General features: G+C 36.2%; 1 protein-coding gene across 1 annotated transcript in view; it reads left to right on the top strand.

Annotated features, from left to right (window-relative positions):
- Nucleotides 1–10,016: 10,016 nt before the first annotated feature.
- Nucleotides 10,017–20,478, top strand: part of scarb2b (scavenger receptor class B, member 2b) — a 32,578-nt gene continuing 22,116 nt past the window's right edge. The window contains exons 1-2 of the mRNA XM_067375841.1: nt 10,017–10,402; nt 19,809–19,969. Coding sequence (XP_067231942.1) covers nt 10,280–10,402; nt 19,809–19,969 — 284 coding nt within the window. The 5' untranslated portion in view covers nt 10,017–10,279. The remainder of the gene's footprint in view (nt 10,403–19,808; nt 19,970–20,478) is intronic.

Genomic DNA, 20,478 nt, shown 5'->3' with positions numbered 1-20,478 from the left:
ATGATTAAATGTTTTTAATATTATTTTGAAACGTAAATTTAGTCAAGTGTGTCCAAACGTTTATCATATAAATCTTATTATAATAGAGTCATATATATGTGGATAGCAGAATTAAAGGGATAGTTCACCCAAAAAATGCAAATTCTGTCATCATTTACTCTCCCTCAAGTTAAAACCTGTATAAATGTCTTTGTTCTGCTGAACACAAAAGAAGATATTTGGAAGAATGTTTGTAACCAAGCAGATCTCGCCCCCCCATTGATTACCATAGTAGGAAAAAAAAATACTACGGTAGTCAATGGTAGTCTTTCAATGGTAGGGGAAAAGATGTTATTTTAGCTTTCTTTTACTCCATTACTGAGTCAAGATGAAAGACATAAACAAGCTAATAATAAGTCACAGCTAACAATAAAATATGCGTTTTTGTTGCTGAGGTTTGATCGTTTGCTTCACCTGTCCAGCAGAGGGCAGCGTTACTCCAGCTCATTTACTGCCTTCTTTATGCAGTTGGACTAATTTCTGATGTAGTTTTGGGTCTGTTCATGATAATGATAACAATGACGTTGTTTACACAAATTCTCGTAATACCTGCAGGTGTTTTCCTCCTCTGAAATGACAGAACTGCATCTTTTTTGACTTTACATTTAACATGGATTCTTACTGATTGCTGCCTTTTAATTAACATTTAAAGTCCCCCTGTGGTGAAAATCAAGTTTTTAATGTTGTTTATATGTCTATGTGGTGTTTTTAATATGCTTTAAGACAAACCATGTGCATTGCTGAGTATTTTCTCTTTAAAACTGCAGTGAAAAAAGATTCAAAAATGCAGTTTGAAATCGCTGGTGTTTGGGCCGTCACAAACTACTACCTTGTAACCAATCACGTCAATGTGCCGGTAGGCTTTAGTATATCAAGGAATTCTAAAGAGAAGAAATTTTTAATGTTGATATGAAAAATCGGGTATGTTTAACAATATAGCGGGTGTATGATATAAATTACAAATGCTATGATGGAATATATGCCTTTCTCCACTGACATTCTGAATTGTTTAAAGCGTTTATATGGATACTGATTGTTAGAAGACAGCTGTCTGACTCGTGATCCGGAATATGGTTTGTGTGACATTAGCAACACATTATTAGCTGTTTAATAACATAGTCAAGCACAAGCCTAATCATATTAAAGGGTTATTTCACCCAAAAATGAAAATTCTGTCAGTAATTACTCACCCATAAGACCTTTGTTGATCTTTGGAACACAAATGAAGATATTTTTGATGAAATTCGATGGCTCAGTGAGGCCTGCATTCACAGCAATGACATTTCCTCTCTCAAGATCCATTAATGTACTAAAAACATATTTAAATCAGTTCATGTGAGTACAGTGGTTCAATATTAATATTATAAAGCCACGAGAATATTTTTGGTGCACCAAAAAAAACAAAATAATGACTTATTTAGTGATGGCCGATTTCAAAACACAATGAATCAGTGTCGAATCATGATTCAGATCGCATGTCAAACGGCCAAACTGCTGAAATCACGTGACTTTGGTGCTCCGAACAGCAGATTCGATACACTGATTCATAACACTCCGATGCTTCCTAAAGCAGTGTTTTGAAATCGGTCATCACTATATAATTTGTTATTTAGTTTTTTGGTGCGCCAAAAATATTCTCGTCGCTTTATAATATTAATATTGAGCCACTGTACTCATATGAACTGATTTAAATATGTTTTTAGTACCTTTATGGATCTTGAGAGAGGAAATGTCATTGCTGGCTATGCAGGCATCACTGAGCCGTCGGATTTCATCAAAAATATCTTAATTTGTGTTCCGAAGATGAACGAAGGTCTTACGGGTGTGGAACGACATGAGGGTGAGTAATAAATGACAGAATTTTCTAACCCTTTAATTACCGTTATGTGTCCGACATTGTAAAGTGCAATACCATTGTGCATCTCTGAGCTTGTGCGAGTGAGTGGAGGCGGGGCTAATTAGCATATTCAAAGATCCTCTTATAGTAAATGAAGCAAGGGTGTAGTTGCGTTCAAGCTATTTTAAGACATGAAAAAATCTTTTTCACAGGAAAAAACATTTAAATATGTAATTTTGGTGATCAAAGATGAGTTTTAAGGGATACAATTATTGACTACAGGGGAAGTAACAAGGAATCTATGTTTTCACATAAATGTATAATTTTTTTTATTATAAAAATAAAATGAGTACAGATATTAAAATCTAAAAAATAAAAATGTACTTAAATACAGTGACAGAGTAAAATGTTTCATTAGTGTCCACTTTACCAGTATTACTAGCTGTGGATCTAAACCTGTACTAAGAGATACTGAGTAATTATGAGCTTGTGCGATTTTGCTGTTTTAAACTTCTAAATATTTATTATTATAATTATATTCAGTGTTGGGGAAAGTTACTTTATTCAATTATTCATACCCTTGGAAAGTTACTTTGAAAGTAATGTGTTACAATAATGCGTTACTCCCTAAAAAAAAAAAGAGTAACTAATTGCAGTACTTAGTTACTTTTTATGGAAAGTAATCTGATACGTTACTTTTGCGTTACTTTTTCTACCTGGGCTGGGCTTTCTTGTTTGTTTGTTTGTTTGATTTGTAATAACTAAAAAGTATCATATATTTTATTGTAAATGTAAAAGTAATGCATTACTTTACTAGTTACTTGAAAAAAGTAATCTGATTATGTAACTTGTACCCACAACACTGATTATATTTCTGTGTTTAAGGCCAGACTCTTCACTGGAATCAGTGGCTATTTCATTTGATTCGCCCCTTGCGCGCTAAATCATTAGTGCTTATGTGAAGTTATGAAATTTGCGTGATTAGTGATGTCATTAATGATGTATTGTCTGTCATTTAGATGCTGTTGATCCAGACACACCCTTCACTGAGAGTTCAGTGCTATTATGGGCAGGTGGGTAACCATGGTAACGGGTTACCTGGTGTTCTGGGATGTTTCAACTCCGATAACCCGTGAACAGGAAGTGGTCCATTCTGCTGCATCACATGATCTCAGAGAGTTCAGGTAAAGGCTATACGTGATGGTAAACCTCATTCTGTGAAACTGCACGAACTGAAACACAGACTCAAAATGTCAATCAGTCAAATTTATTTATATAGTGCTTTTCACAATACATATTCTTTCAAAGCAGCTGTGCATAAAATCATGAGGTTAATATTTATAATATCTTCATGCCTTATGGCCCGTTCACATGATAATGATAATGATAAAAATATAAAAATTGTTCTAAATATAAGATTCATACCACAATATTGTTGAACAGCTGATGAACAATAAAAACATTGACAGCCAACCATCCTACATGGACTATATAAACCATCATCCAACCAAGATTTTCTATTTATTAGGCTATATATCGCTTTACAGGAGTGTGCTGTATGTACAAAGTAGGACATACACTACTATATATATATAATATATATATATATATATATATATATATATAATATATTACAAATTTCAATATATAGTTTTTGATGATTTAACAATTAAGCAGTTGAGATTTGCTATATAGTATATAATGTTTAACATGAGTGTCCAGTTAAGTTTGGATTTACTTTTAGTGTTCGATATTAATTCATAAATTATTTTGAGATATTATTTCGTTATACTGTGATATTGAAAATTATGGTTTTGTTCAGTTATAACAATAACGTTCAGTTAAAATACAACGTTCGTTCAAAGTTTTCTGGTCTTTAATAACGTCAGCACAAAAATATTATTTATACAACATTCATGGAACGTTTGGTTGGATGTTCCTCTAACGTTTTTTTATAATGTTTAAATGTAACGTTCCCATCATGTTTGAAGAATGATATGATAGAATATTCCCTTAACGATCAAATAACCAAAAAAATAAAATCATGTTTTCTAATAAGAACGCTAGCGTGTTTTTGTTAGAACTAGTTTGAAGGAGATCAGAATAAGCGTGAGCTCATGTTTTTTGTGTGCACTACAGCACTGTATATATATACATATATATATACGTCTTTGTCTTTACATACTACCCAGACATTCCCATCATTGTGTTTCTGAATACCGGGAAGTGCTTCCCAAAATTAACCCCCAGAAATGTTGGACCCCCCAGAAGCCCTAGTGAGTGTGTTTGTGTGTTTATCGTCTGGGATTGTGGGTATAGAGACATTCCTGTCCTGGAAAACTCCTCACTTCTTTAGAAAGACTGGTTAGTCCTATAAATGACTTGAACACACGGGCTTCTGTTTGTTTCTTGTATCTCATCTGGGCCCCTAAACGTCTATTGTTGTTTCATGGTCATGTGTGAATGCGTCTCCTCCTGAAAGAAACACAATGAGGATCTGATCTAGAGGCCCCATCCTCCTCAGCTTTCATTGCTATTAACGGGTGACATTTCTGCTCCAGGACCTCGTGCTCCTTTGATCAGACTCTGATTTTCACCTTCAAAGCCTTCAGTTAGTGAATGTAAGTTCAGAATCTGCTAAATATAGTGAATGATTGACAGGGGAGTGGGCGGAGCTTCACTGGACGCATCAGAGCATATTACTGTTTATATTGCAAATATGGTCACGTGTGTTTTTACTCACAGCACACTTTGGATCCCATTTAAAGTGAAAAAATATATATATTATTTAAAAAATATATTAGAATGATTTCTGAAGGATCATGTGGCACTGAAGACTGGAGTAATGATGCTGAAAATTCATCTTTGGTCACAGGATATAAATTACATTTCACAATATATTCACATAGAAAACAGTAACATTAAATTGTAATAATATTTCACTGTTTTTACTGTATCTTTGATCAAAGAAATTCTTATATATTCCACATTATAGTAATCTGAATGAGTTATATTTGCATTACTTTATTAGTATGTTAATGTTGCATATTTTATATAATTTTAAATATATTAATTTGTATATAATTAGTTTTTGTTTTTTGTAATATTTTAAATAAATGTTATAAAATTAGATTATATTAAATAATATAAAATTATAATAATATTAATCACTAGTATTTATATAATTAATATACATACTGTTGATTAATATTATTATTATAATTTACTATTAATTAATTTGTAACTTAATGATTTGTATTTAAATTTAAAGTGTTTATATAACTTGTTTTATCTGTTGTACTGCGTATAATTTTTGTTAAAGTAATAAAAATCAGAATCATTGAGAATTTCATACTAAAAAAACACCTGTTTGCCCTGTAATATAAAAATAAATAACCAGTGAATATTGAGTTTTTATATATATACTGAAGAACTCAGTGTTGTTTTGGAGCCGTCAGACCGAGAGCTCATTATTATGGGACCCCCTCCTGTGCCCAGTAATCAGACTGTACTGTAAAGGACCTTAGTGGGGCCCCTCGTCACAGGACCTGGGACATTCCTGTTCGTCCCCTTGACGACAGCGCTAGATTGTTTGAATAAAAGATGTCTGTGGCTTCCACACACACAGTGAGCAGAATACAAACACCTCCAACTCGGTCCACACCACTGAAGCTCCGTGAAGAAGATAAATGAGCTTTTTGATCATCCTCCTCATGTAAATCTGAGTTGATCAGGTTTGTGAGGATTCTCAACTTGCTGTTATTAATGTAAAAACTCAGTATACACTGTAAAAATAAGATTATTGGAGTATGTTTTACAAGAAAATATTATTTCCGTTTTTTTTAGTGTATTAACCCAAAAATCTCTTGATGTTCTCCCAGCGCAGTGACGTGTCGCTCATGTCCACCAGCAGGAGGCGTTAGACGTCCTCGCCTGATGATCACATGTTTCTTCAGTCCCCGCACTGAGAGGTGAGTCAGTGTGATTATGGGCTGTATGGAGGCCAGAGGTAACCACAGTAACAGTTTCCTGCTGTCCTGGAATGTCTGACTCTAATCACCTGTGAAGAGGAAGTGCTCCATTCTTCTGGACGCTGCATCACATGATCCCAGAGAATTCAGGTGAAAGAGCACAGGGTGTGACCTCTGAACTGACCTTTCACTTCTCACACACATGACTTCTGTACTCACAGAACACGGAGTGACAGTTCTGACTCACACACAACTGTCCTGAAATGCCAACTTGACCTTAATTGACTTGTACATAACGTCACGATGGAAAACAAAATCTTAGTGATCCTACAACAGGTTTCATTTTCTTTACGCAAAAATAAAATGTTTGCAGTATTTATTTGTCATATTCTTTGTATTCATTTTTATTTTCCTCACTAGGACAAATTCTGAAAACTTGATAAATGGGGTTCAATAATATTCAGCCCCTCCAAAATTAGTCACAAGAATTAATGCAAATATTTTAATTTTTTTTTTTTTGCCAAAAACAATATTAGCTAATTAAAATCCATGATTCTGAGTGCAAACAATTATTATATAACAAATGTATGCCTATATAACAAATTGCACAAATGTATTAACCACAGCTGTTTTCAGTCATCATGCACAAAAATATTTACTGCTAACTGACCTTTCGCCGTGAGTTTGATTGACAGGCGATCTAACCAATCAGAACACTGAACTCACCGTTTTGTCCGAGAAAGCAGTCTGGAGTTAGCAGATTAACGTCGGTGGACTTGAACTTGAAAAAGTTGTTCTGACATCTTTCCGCGATTGAAACAACATACCTTCTGATGTTCATTCATGTTTATTTGATGCTATAAATGAACTAGTAGGAAGAGATGATCGGTTCACGAGCCGCTTGAACTGGGACGTTAAAACGATCTGTCACGACACAATTTCTTTAAAAATGACAAAATTTTGTTTCATATCAAAAGTAACCTATCACTGCGTGATAACATGATGTGTGGTGAGAGAGCGGCATGGCTTGTTAGACGTAGCAACAGTAACTAAAGGGGGCGGTACTTTGCAAATGGCTAGTACAGTCACTAATACTAATTACATAAATGTATGATGATTATTGGTGTGTTTTCATTGCAAAATAATAGAAAAATGCTGCAAATGCCACAGCAGATTGAGTCATTTTGGACTGCAAAAATCAGAAAATGTCTGAATAATGTTTTAAAATTAAGTACTGTGGTATATCATAAGGTACAGTACTGAACTTAACCGTGTACCATGGTATTTACAGTACATGATACTCCAAAAAAGATGATTAATATTCAGTAATAAAACCTTCTAGTACAGCCCGAAAACACTAAGACTTTGTATAAGGGCGTACCAGGTCCTCTTTAATATCTGCAGGCGTTTGACCCTTTAACTCTCGAGACTTTGTGCTCCACTGACCTCCATATGCGGTTCTTTCACAAACATATTCCACTCCTCCTCGCTTTCTCTCTGAGCGGTCCATCCACGCCTGGATCCGCAGATGTTTTCCACTGAGCCCTGCGTGTGTCCAGTGAAGAGAGGTCAGGGTGGATCTTTCTTCTTCAGCCTATATGACACGCATAGGTCACATACTTCCTCTGGCATTTGCCGTGACATGGTACAAAGTTCCCATATTTCTTAATAAAGACCATGAAATGCCACAGAGTTCACAAAAAAATGAGAACCGTAGAAGTTCTGATCATTGAAAGCGAGAGAGAGAGAGTCCTAGACTTGCACAGGGTTTGTTTATGAAGTTTTCAGCTGTTTTGTCTTGCTGGATGTTTAATTAAACAGCTCCGTGTGGAAAACGGTTTCTTTACAAGCATGTCTTGCTAAATATTTGAGTATTTCTTCAAACATTTAAAGGGCATTACACGCCCTGTTAAAGGAAACAGGAAAATGCATACTGCACATTTTCCCACAAATGCATTAATATCAACATCAAGTTCTTGATGAAACATATCAAAAATCAACGTTTCACCTCAAAGTCACAAAGAAAATGAAACCTGTTTTAGCACCATTTTATATTGACATTATTTTTCATGACATTCAAACACATTTTACCCCCAAAATATCTTTTTTGTGGTTTTAACTCTCTCTCTCTCTCTCTCTCTCTCTCTCTCTCTCTCTCTCTCTATATATATATATATATATATATATATATATATATATATATATATATATATATATATATATATATATATATATATATATATAATAGAACATAGATAACATAACAAATATTTAAACTTAGAAATTTTTCAACTTTATGCACAAAATGAGCTCATTTCAAATGTAAAGCCTGCTACAGGTCTCAAAATATTTTGGACGGGGACATGTTCACCATGGTGTAGCATCTCCTCTTCTTTTCAAAACAGTTTCTGGACATCGAGGTTATGAGTTTCTGGAGTTTTGGTGTTGAAATTCGGTCCCATTCTTGCCTGATATAGGTTTCCAGCTGCTGAAGAGTTCGTGGTCGTCTTTGACGCATTTTTCGTTTAATGATGCACCAAATGTTCTCTATAGGTGAAAGATCTGGACTGCAGGTAGGCCAGTTCAGCACCCGGTCTCTTCTACAACGAAGCCATGCTGTTGTAATAGCTGCAGTATGTGGTTTTGCATTGTCCTGCTGAAATACACAAGGCCCTCCCTAAAATAGACATCGTCTGGAGGGGAGCATATGTTGCTCTAAAACCTTTATATACCTTTCAGCATTCATAGTGCCTTACAAAACATGCAAGCTGCCCATAACGTATGCACTTATGCACCCCCATGCCATCAGAGATGCTGGATTTTGAACTGAACGCTGATAACACGCTGACACGACGTCCGTGATTTCTAACAAGTCTACTCGTCTGACCATACAACACTTTTCCACTTTGAAACAGTCCATTTTAAATGAGCATGGCCCACAGGACACAATGGCGCTTCTGCACCATGTTCACATATTACTTCCTTACTGCATGATGGAGCTTTAGTTGGCATCTGCAGATGGCACGGCGGATTGTGTTTGCCGGTTTCTAGAAGTATTCCTGGGCCCATTTAGTAATGTCATTGACACAATCAGTGTCTTCTGAGGGCCCGAAGACCACAGGCATCCAATAAAGGTCTTCGGCCCTGTCCCTTTCGCACAGAGATTTCTCCAGTTTCTCTGAATCTTTTGATGATGTTATGCACTGTAGATGATGAGATTCGCAAAGCCTTTGCAATTTGACGTTGAGGAACATTGTTTTTAAAGTATTCCACAATCGGCCTCTTTAAGACATCCCTTTTATGCCTAATCATGTTACAGACCTGATATCAATTAACTTAATTAGTTGCTAGATGTTCTCCCAGCTGAATCTTTTAAAAATGTCTTGCTTTTTCTTTTTCTTTGCCCCTGTGCCAACTATTTTGAGACCTGTAGCAGGCAAATTTGAAATGAGCTCATTTAGTGTATAAAAGTGTAAAATTTCTCAGTTTAAACATTTATGTTATCTATGCTCTATTGTGAATAAAATATTGGCTCGTGTGATTTGAAAGTCTTTTAGTTTTCATTTTATTCAAATTTAAAAAATGTCGCAACATTTCCAGAATTCAGGTTGTGTGTATGTATGTGTGCAAATAAATAAAATTCATTAATCAGAATTAATTATGTTTTTATAAACAATGTCACATTTATGTCATAATGTTTCTAAAACGTGTTTAATTTTCTTTATGCAAAATATAATTTATGTATGTCACATTTGTTATATCCTTTGTTTTCATTGCATTTGGTTTGTATTTTGTACATTTTATGTAATTTGTCAAAGTGCCAAACAATATTCATCATACACAATGGCAGATTAAGAAGTAAGCTAGAGAGAAAAAAATATAAGAATGTTTATAAGAAAAAAAATCACAAATATTATTTGCAAAACATCTTTTTAGAGTTTGTTTTTGATTTTGGTGGTGAAATGTGATCTGAATGTGAGTTGTGAATTTACACACAACAGAAGGTCCAGTTAAATCTGGCTGAAGCACTAAAACAGTCGGTCACCTTGATCCATGCATAAAAATCTAAACACAGACCCTCCTACACACACTCTCTCTCTTTCTCTCTCTCTCTCTCTCAGTTCCCTCCCACTCTCGGTGACGTTCTTCCCTCCACACTGCACTCATTCATTCAAATACTGAGCCACCCGCTGGATCGCGTTTACTCCTCTGAAGAGCTTCTGGAGCAAATACTATTACAGGAGCCAGTCGCAGTGAACACACAGCAGCTGATTTATTATCTCATGCAAATCTGCTGCAAGTGCTGAACTTTCCACCCTGTGTGTGTGTGTGTGTGTGTTTAGGAGGAGAAACTCACACACACGTCCAGCTGCTGTAGCAGTGGAATCAGACTTTCAGCTCCATCAGCCTCAGCTTTATTTACACCTGCATCATGAGGAAAGGCTCCTGTTGCATGTTCACGTCTGGAATCCTCGGCGCTCTTCTCCTGGTCACAGGAGTCGCCCTGTTTGTGTCCGGAGTTTTCCAGACCTTGATCCACAACAAGCTGAAGAGAGTAAGAGTCTGTTTTCATCACAAGTTTATTAGTGCTTGTGTCTTAGTCATAATTCTTTTGTTTAATTATAATTTTATATTTTTATGATTTATTTTTTGTAAGTTTTATATTGATTATTTTAATTTATTATTATAATCTTTAGTAAGTATTTTGTACTGATTTTTAAATTTTTTATGATTTATTTATTTTTATATTCATTGTTTATTTTTTTAATTATTCATTTTAATTTTTATTTCATTTTTTGGTATTTTATTTGATTGTTTTTATTTATTTATTTTAATTTTAATTTTAATTAAATTAATACCATTACATCAACTCACAAACCCCACACTCTAAAAAATGCTTGGTTAAAAACAAACCAAGTTGGGTTAAAAATGTACAAACTCAGTGATTGGGTTGTTTTAACCCAGCAGTTGGGTTAAATGTTTGCCCATCATGCTGGGCGGTTTTATTTAACCTAACTATTGTTTAAAAATTACTATACTATATTACAATAACTTTTTTAGTGTGCATGTCTGGGTGAAATATGGGCAAACCTAACCGTTGGGTTTAAAACTTAATTAATGAATGAAAACCACCAGTTAAATTTGTCCATATTTGACCCAAACATGCGTTGAATCAACCCAGCATTTTTTTAGAGTGCAGTTTCTGAAAGATCCAGTGGCGGGAAACAAGCTTGAATGTGTTCAAGCTGTTAGTCGAGCATGTGCTCAGAGCCTCATTCTGTGTAATCAGAGAGTGACATGTAACAAGTGCTCTGTGTTTCTGTCTTCACCACATTCGGCAGCCGCGTCCACGTGTTTTCTTCCTCTTAGAGCTTCGTGTAAATGTGACGTCTGCAGAAATCACATCACATGATCGTTTGTCAGACAAAGTAGAGAACGATCAGCAGGAGATTGTGAAGTCATCAGGAACATAAACCACTCATATTGACTTCTAATTCTATTCATTTTCGTATTGAAATCTAAGCCTTTTTGCACATAATGTTAGTGTCAAATCAACCATTCAAATGCTTTCTGACTGCATGTAAATGTCATCAGCTGCAGGAACAGGAAACACATTGTGTGTTTTCTGAATGTGATGTGTGTCACAGTGGTGAGAGTGTGTGTGTGTGGGGGGTCCTGGTATTCCCTACGTTATGGGGACTAATATATCTCCACATAGATAGTAATACCAATTAAATTTGACCTTTATAGGGAACTTTTTTCATACATTACTTGCTGTTTCTTTGTAATTATTTAGTGAAATTTACTTGCAATTTCTGAGTCAAAGTTGTTTCTACCCATATTTTTCTTTCAGTGCAGCACTAAAACTACAAGCAAATTCTGATTTTAGTGTAAGTTGAAGTTCTTTCAGCAGAGTAGCAATTTACCGTCTTAAGTTCAGCCCACAGCTGAGAATAATGTTGCGCGGGTCGTCCTGATTGAAGTGGTCGGACACTCCGGGCATGGAGACGGTTTGAGCCGCCCATGTTTAGAGGCGTCTGATGATTATATCCGAGACATCAAACTCCTCAGATAAACCTCTGCTTTCATCTGCTGTCATGTTCAGCAGATGTTTGGAAGAGGAAATCACACACATGCTGCCCATCTAAGATGTATCTGATTGTCCAGATGGTTCACACTGGAGACTTTTGACTATCTGCATGAATTCTGGTTCATGTTTTGTTTTGTTTTTGTTTTGTTTTGTTTTGTTTTTGTGTTTTTTTTTTTTTTTTTTGGATGTCGTTTAGAGGCAGATGAATGTGAAATGGATGGATGCCACAATAATAGATCAGATACTGTTCAAAGGTTTGGGATTTTTTTTGTAAAAGAAATAATACTTCTATTTAGCAAGGACATTAAATTGATCAAAAGTGACAGGAACACTCTTGGAAAAAAGTTTCAATGTGGTTCTAAATAGAACTCAAGGGTTCTTGACTCAATTTTAAAGAACCCTTTATGCCAAAAAGTTTCAAAGGAATCTTTAAAAAACATTCTAAAAAAATCTTTCGGTCATGGTTATTCTCAGTTAGAAAAGCACTGAATTTATTGTCACACTAAGATATTATGAAGACTTTTTGGGCAACTAGTAGTACACTCACTTAGTTTGTGGCTGTGGCCGTCAGTGTGTCTGACTCTGGTTTGTGTCTGACCTCATTCCTTCAGTTCTACAGATAGTCAAACACTATCCACAAACTACAGATGAAAGTACAGGCCTGAGGAGGAGAAACTCAACAGTTTGTTCCCCACATCCGTCTGTTAAGAACAAACATTGTACTTAGTGGTGTTTGCTAAGTTGTATCTTTCATTGACATAAGCACCAAAACATATCTGAAGTGTTTTCTGGTTATTTTACTAACTATGCACGACTATATGGTTAGTTGCATTTAATAAAATGCATTCAGCATGTTTTTCCCTGCTGGGACCATGCAATTAATCTGGAGTTTGGCATATAATTAATATACTCTTTTGGCCATTGAAAGAGTGTTAAATAGCAGTGAAGCTTAGATTAGTATAAACACGTCATTGTTCTGGACGAATACTTCAGCATTTTTTCTAGAGGTCTTGGCTGGTGGCTGCTGGATTTTTACATGAGAAAAGAATTGAAGAAAAGAAATGTTGCCCCAGTTGATTTCAGGAATGAGTGTGAGCTGATGGTCATGTGATCTGTGAGGTGTGTTTGTGTGTTAATGAGAGGTCATTCAGTCCAGCCTCACATGTGTGTGTGTTTCATTGGTTTAATAGGGAAGAAACTCATTGTGCTTTCAGATTCATAATGTACTTTTGCTGACAGGTTAGTAATTTAAATGTGGTTTAGATGTTGAATACCAATTGTAAAAGCGCTATATAAATAAATTTGACTTGACTTGACTTGAGTAAGTCTGTTCAGATTGTGTAGTATTATCATTGGACACATCATTGAAACGAGGTAGGCCGATATGAATCAACCATTTTGAGATGATCAGCCTATAACTGCTCGCTTGGCCAATCAACAGAAGGGTTGGTATATACCAGCAGCTCTGCTGATCTCAGTATCTGCCATTGGAAAAACCCATGAATGATATATCAGAACATTCAGTAAAAGTGATTCATTCACACTGAGGCATTATGGGTCATTCTGTGAGGTTTATGACAGATCATTTAGTCTTTATATATATATATATATCAGGCATAACATAATGACCACCTTCATAATATTGTGTTGGTCCCCCTTTTGCTGCCCTGAGCCGTCGAGGCATGGACTCCTCTAGACCCCTGAAGGTGTGCTGTGGTATCTGCACCAAGATGTTAGCAGCAGATCCTTCAAGTCCTGTAAGTTGTGAGGTAGATCCTCCATGGATTGGACTTGTTTGTTCAGCACATCCCACAGATGCTCGAATGGATTGAGATCTGGGGAATTTGGAGGCCAAATCAACACCTCAAACTCTTTGTTGTGCTCCTCAAACCATTCCTGAACCATTTCTGCTTTGTGTCAGGAGCATTATCCTGCTGAAAGAGGCCACAGCCACCAGGGAATAACATTTCCATGAAAGGGTGTACATGATCTGCAACAATGCTTAGGTATGTGGTACGTGGCAAAGTAACATCCACATGGATGGCAGGACCCAAGGTTTCCCAGCAGAACATTGTCTAAAGCATTACACTGCCTCCGCCAGCTTGCCTTCTTCCCATAGTGCATCCTGGTGCCATGTGTTCCCCAGGTAAGAGACGCACACACACCCAGCCATCCACGTGATGTAAAAGAAAACGTGATTCATCAGACCAGGCCACCTTCTTCCATTTCTCCGTGGTCCAGTTCTGATGCTCACGTGTCCACTGTTGGCTCTTTCGGCGGTGGACAGGGGTCAGCATGGGCGCCCTGACTGGTCTGCAGCTCCATACGCAACAAACTGATGCACTGTGTATTCTGACACCTTTCTATCAGAACCAGCATTAATTTCTTGAGCAATCTGAGCTACAGTAGCTCGTCTGTTGGATCGGACCACACAGGCCAGCCTTTGCTGAGTCTTAGCCGCCCATGACCCTGTCACCGGGTCACCACTGTTCCTTCCTTGGAGCACTTTTGATAGACACTGACCACTGCAGACCGGGAACACCCACAAGAGCTGCAGTTTTGGAGATGCTCTGACCCAGTCGTCTAGCCATCACAATTTGGTCCTTGTCAAACTCACTCAAATCCTTACGCTTGCCCATTTTTCCTGCTTCTAACACATCAACTTTGAGGATAAAATGTTAATTTGCTGCCTAATATATCCACCCACTAACAGGTGCCATGATGAAGAGATGATCAGTGTTTTTCACTTCACCTGTCGTAATGTTATGCCTGATCTGCGTGTGTATATAATATAATATAATATAATATAATATAATATAATATAATATAATATAATATAATATACCATTATTGTGATTTGTCCAATTTCAATCAGGTTTATATTATATCAACTTTTCAACACTTGATTATAATAATAATTATTATAAAGATATTATAAAATGTTGAATTTAGTGTCAGTTCTGTTTTCCAAGCAAACATCCCTATTTATAAATGTGAGAAATGGGTGCTCAAATTATTAATATAGTAAACTGTTTATGGTTAAACATCTTTACTTAGAGTTTCTGCCCAAGTGAGAAGATGACTATCTTTATATGGTAAAGTTCTGAATTACAGTTCCTCCTCAGAGACTTTTGTTGAACCACTACAATGTGTATGTACTGTATAAATATATGTTAAGGTCTGTGCCCCAGTGATAATCAAACTTCACAAACACCCCTGAGTCACAAGTTAAAGCTGTGCTGTTTGTGATCGCTGGCCTGTTTTCTGGCAAACGGGAATGGGTCAATGTCAAACACACCTCAAGGGTCCAATCACCCCGCCGGACAGGCTGGTTAGAGGTTATCTGAGTGTTGCGTTTTTCAGTGCGATGGGCGGGGGAATTCAGATGGTTTGGTAACAGAGTATCTAATAACTAGATAAAAAAGTTTGAGGACAAACTTTAAGTTGGCTTGAAAAAGCATAGCCAGAAAGTTTGAAGAAGTTTTAAAAGTTTGAAGTTTGAAAGTTTTATTAGATAGATAGATAGATTGGTAGTTGTCACAGATGGATACTATGGAGTTTTTATAGAGTTATTAGCATGTTCTTAGCCCACTTTAGCACTTAGCTAATCACTATTAGCATGTAGCTATTCACTGCTAGCATGTTGAAGTCCAGATTGCTAGCATGAGTCAAAAGAGCCAACCGCCATGTCTCTACGATGTACTGATGCAGAGATATAGATTTTGCAAAACGGTTGCTAGGGTACTCTGTTTGGTTGCTAGGGAGTGGCTTGGCAGCTACCAGTGATGATACTCCAAAGGCTGCTTGACAATATAAACCAACCCCCATGTCTGGAAGATGTTCTGATGCAGAGATATAGATTTTGCAAATTGGTTGCTAGGGCACTCTGTTTGGTTGCTATGGTGTTGCTATGCAGTTGCTAGGGTACTTGGGGTGGTTGCTAAGGTGTTGCTATGCAGTTGCTAGGGTACTCGGGGTGGTTGCTAAGGTGTTGCTATGCGGTTGCTAGGGTGTTGCTATGCAGTTGCTAGGGTACTCGGGGTGGTTGCTAAGGTGTTGCTATGCGGTTGCTATGGTACTCGGGGTGGTTGCTAAGGTGTTGCTATGCGGTTGCTATGGTACTCGGGTGGTTGCTAGGGTGTTGCTATGCGGTTGCTAGGGTACTCGGGGTGGTTGCTAAGGTGTTGCTAGGGTACTCGGGGTGGTTGCTAAGGTGTTGCTATGCGGTTGCTAGGGTACTCGGGGTGGTTGCTAGGGTGTTGCTATGCGGTTGCTATAGTACTCGGGGTGGTTGCTAAGGTGTTGCTATGCGGTTGCTAGGGTACTCGGGTGGTTGCTAGGGTGTTGCTATGCGGTTGCTAGGGTACTTGGGGTGGTTGTTAGGGTGTTGCTAGGGTACTCGGGGTGGTTGCTAAGGTGTTGCTAGGGTACTCGGGGTGGTTGCTAAGGTGTTGCTATGCTGTTGCTAGGGTACTCGGGGTGGTTGCTAGGGTGTTGCTATGCGGTTGCTAGGGTACTCGGGGTGGTTGCTAGGGTGTTGCTATGCGGTTGCTATAGTACTCGGGGTGGTTGCTAAGGTGTTGCTATGCGGTTGCTAGGGTACTCGGGTGGTTGCTAGGGTGTTGCTATGCGGTTGCTAGGGTACTTGGGGTGGTTGTTAGGGTGTTGCTAGGGTACTCGGGGTGGTTGCTAAGGTGTTGCTAGGGTACTCGGGGTGGTTGCTAAGGTGTTGCTATGCTGTTGCTAGGGTACTCGGGGTGGTTGCTAGGGTGTTGCTATGCGGTTGCTAGGGTACTCGGGGCGGTTGCTAGGGTGTTGCTATGCGGTTGCTAGGGTACTCGGGGTGGTTGCCATGGTGTTGCTATGTGGTTGCTATTGTATCCAGGCTGGTTGCTAGGATGATGCCAGGGTGATTTGTGTGGTTGCTATGCAGTTGCCATGGTGTTCTGGGTGGTTGCTAGGTTGGTTTGGGTGGTTGCTATGAGAGTTGATCATAGATAGAGAGATAGATAGAGAGATAGATGAGAAGTGATAGATGAGAAGAGAGATAGATGAGAAGTGATAGATGAGAAGATAGATAGATAGATAGATTGATAGATGAGTGATAGATGAGAAGAAAGATAGATTGATAGATAGATGAGAAGGGATAGATAGATAGATAGATAGATAGATAGATAGATAGATAGATAGATTTAGTTTGATAGATAGATAGAGATAGATAGATTAAAAAGAGAAATAGATAGATAGATAGATAGATTTAGTTTGATAGATAGATAGATAGATAGATAGATAGATAGATAGATAGATAGATAGATTAGAAAGAGAAATAGATAGATGATAGATAGATAGATAGATAGATAGATAGATTAGATAGATAGATAGATAGATAGATAGATTAGAAAGAGAAATAGATAGATAGATAGAAAGATAGATAGATAGATTTAGTTTGATAGATTTAGATTTAGATAGATAGATTTAGTTTGATAGAGTTAGATTTAGATAGATAGATAGATAGATTTAGTTTGATAGAGTTATATTTAGATAGATAGATAGATAGATAGATAGATAGAATGAGTTTGAATGAGTTTGAATGAGTTTAAATGGCTTGGAAATAGGAATGGCAGTTTAATTGAGTCTGTGTGTTTGAATTTGAATTTTGACAGTTGGACGGAATGTTCAGATCAGCCAAGGCAGTTCAATGAAAGTCAATGGGAGTTTTTTCCAGGTTTAATCAGCATTTTTAGGAAAACCGTAAGTCGGATCAGTCTGAAAAGATATAGCACACTAAGTCAGAACAGTCTGAAGGTCTAGTCCGAGTTTGGTGGTTGTAGCTTGAACAGTCTAGGAGGAGATGCATTTAGAAATTTAGTCTAAGAAGAATAATAATAAGCTTAAGACGTAGATCAGTAAGTTGGCTTTTTCAAGCCAACTTAATTACCATCATGGTTGAGTATCTTTCATACTGTACTTCATGTTTCTGCTGATTCTTTGGCTGAAGTTCTGCTGATCTGGAGGCAGAATGAACTTCATTAGGATTTGAGGAATTTAGAAATGTTACATTTGAGTATGCAATAATGTAGCGCATTTGGTCAGGTGACACCTGAATGGCCTAAATACTGTATCCTATAATGCAATGTGCTCAGTTTTACCTTCTATTTCTAGTGTGATGAATGACATAAAATAGCATGTTGTTTTGCTGTTATGTTTTATATTTTACAGCAAAACATTACATAAAACATAATACAACATAAAACTTGTATATTTTTGGTCCATTTCCCTGCAAGAGAACATTTGAAATGTTATACGTACATTTGAGGAGCAGAGCACATAAATGAGCTCAAAGCTGACAGACATGAACTAAAGCCACAAAACATTTGACTGAGTCTCTAAACTGAACAAACACATGTTGTAATAAAACGACATAAAACAAAAGATAACAAAACGTAACATTGTTTTTTATGTTATGTCGTATTTTTATGTTGTTATAAAACAAAACATAGCAAAGGATATCTTAACATTTTATCTTAACATGTTTTTTGTTATGTTTTATATTATAAAAAATCATAAACTACAGCAAAGCATTACATATGACAACAAAACATCATGTTATGTTTATAATTTAGAAAACAACATAAAACATCATAAAAAAATAATGTAACTAAAGATAACATTTTGCTGTTGTTTTATATTTTACAACATATATTTTACATAAAACAGCTTAACGTAAAATTTATATTTTATATATTTTTTTTATTTTGTTGATTTATATTTATGTATATATATATATTTTGCTGTTATGTTTTTTATTATAAAACAAAACATAACAGCAAAATTTACTGTAACATGTTGTGTTATGTTTTTATTATATATGACAACATGTTTTATATTTTAGATGACAACATAAAAATAACATAACAAAAGATAACATGTTTTGAGTTATGTTTTATATTTTATGACATATAAAAACATAGCATAACATAAATGTTGTTTTTACATTTTGCTGTTATGTTTTTTTGTTATAAAACACCATAAAGCAAAATATACTTTAACATGTGACTGTATGTTGTGTTATGCTTTTTCGTTGTTTTTTTATGTTATGAGAATATCATAAAACACCAAAACATTACATATAACAACAAAACGTCATGTTATATGCTGTTTTTATTTAGAAACAAATAACATAACATAAATAACAACATAAAAGATAAGGTGTTTTGCTGTTTTGTAATGTTTTCTATTTAGCAACATATAACAGTAAAACATTACATAAAACATATCATAATGTAAAATTTAAGATGTTATGTTTCTCTGATCCATTGTGCTGCAAAAGAACATTTTAAAATACTCTGTTTGAGGAGCAAATCACATAAATGAGCACAAAAAAGCTGACAGAAATGAGCTAAAGCCTCAGAATATCAGGGGTGTGTTTCCCGAAAACTTTGTTAACAACTAGGGTCGCAAGTTCTGTCATTTTCAGCATAGCTGAACGTGTTTCCCGAAACCACAGTTCCAACGAACATTCGCAAACGGCATCACACAGTTGTGTGATTGGAAGGACAGATCTCGAGCTGTGGTTACAAGAATAGTTTCTTGCATCACATGTGGACTTATCTTGAGCAAAATAAGCAAGCTGACATTCAGTACAATGATATTTTTTATTTCAAATATATACAAATGTCATTTAGATGTTTTAGTTTGTCAAGAGATTTAAAGCGCCGTTTTTGAAGAGTGTGCATGTGTGTTTGTGTCTATTAACCGAGGTGGTTGAACGACAAATTTGCGACAATACGGTTTCAGGAAACTGGCTCTCTAAACTGAACGGACCCCCCTATTGAATCTATGATATGATGTGTGTGTTTTGTGTGTTTAGGAGATCACGCTGACAGAAGGCAGTAAAGTTTTTGCCACATGGAAGAATCCGCCACCTCCAGTCTTCATGCAGTTTTTCTTCTTCAATGTCACCAACCCTGACGCCTTCCTGAAAGGAGAAGCCAAACCTCACCTTACTGAGATGGGGCCGTACACATACAGGTACATCACACACACACCGCAGGTTTTTGTCCTAACCAGCCTACATAAGTGACCGGGCAAATTTGTTGGTCACATTGTTGGTTGTTTCTATTGCATTGCACTGGGACACACAGTGAAACCTCATTGGTCCAAAATCCCACTCTACACAACTGCATAACTAATGTTATGCTTGATGTTATCTGTTGTGTTGTGTAATACGTTGTGTTGACATTTTGTTTTTTGTTACATTACATATAACAGCAAAACTTAACATGTTATGGTTTGTTTTTATGTTATAAAAACAAAATAAAACGTAATATAACAAAAGATAACAAAACAACAAAATGCTGTTTTGTGTTGTTTTATATTTTTATGTTATTTTGTTTTTTATTTTATAAAACAAACAAGATAACAACATGTTATGCTGTGTTTTTTATGTTATTGTTTTAGTTAACAACATAATTTAGCAAAACATTACATATAGCAACAAAAAATAATGTTTTGCTTTTTTATATTATGTTTTAAATTTA

Source organism: Chanodichthys erythropterus, chromosome 22 (assembly GCF_024489055.1).
Source record: "Chanodichthys erythropterus isolate Z2021 chromosome 22, ASM2448905v1, whole genome shotgun sequence".
NCBI classification, from domain to species: Eukaryota; Metazoa; Chordata; class Actinopteri; order Cypriniformes; family Xenocyprididae; genus Chanodichthys; species Chanodichthys erythropterus.
Note: the sequence above shows the minus strand (reverse complement) of the source record. Positions and strands in the feature narration are given on the sequence as shown.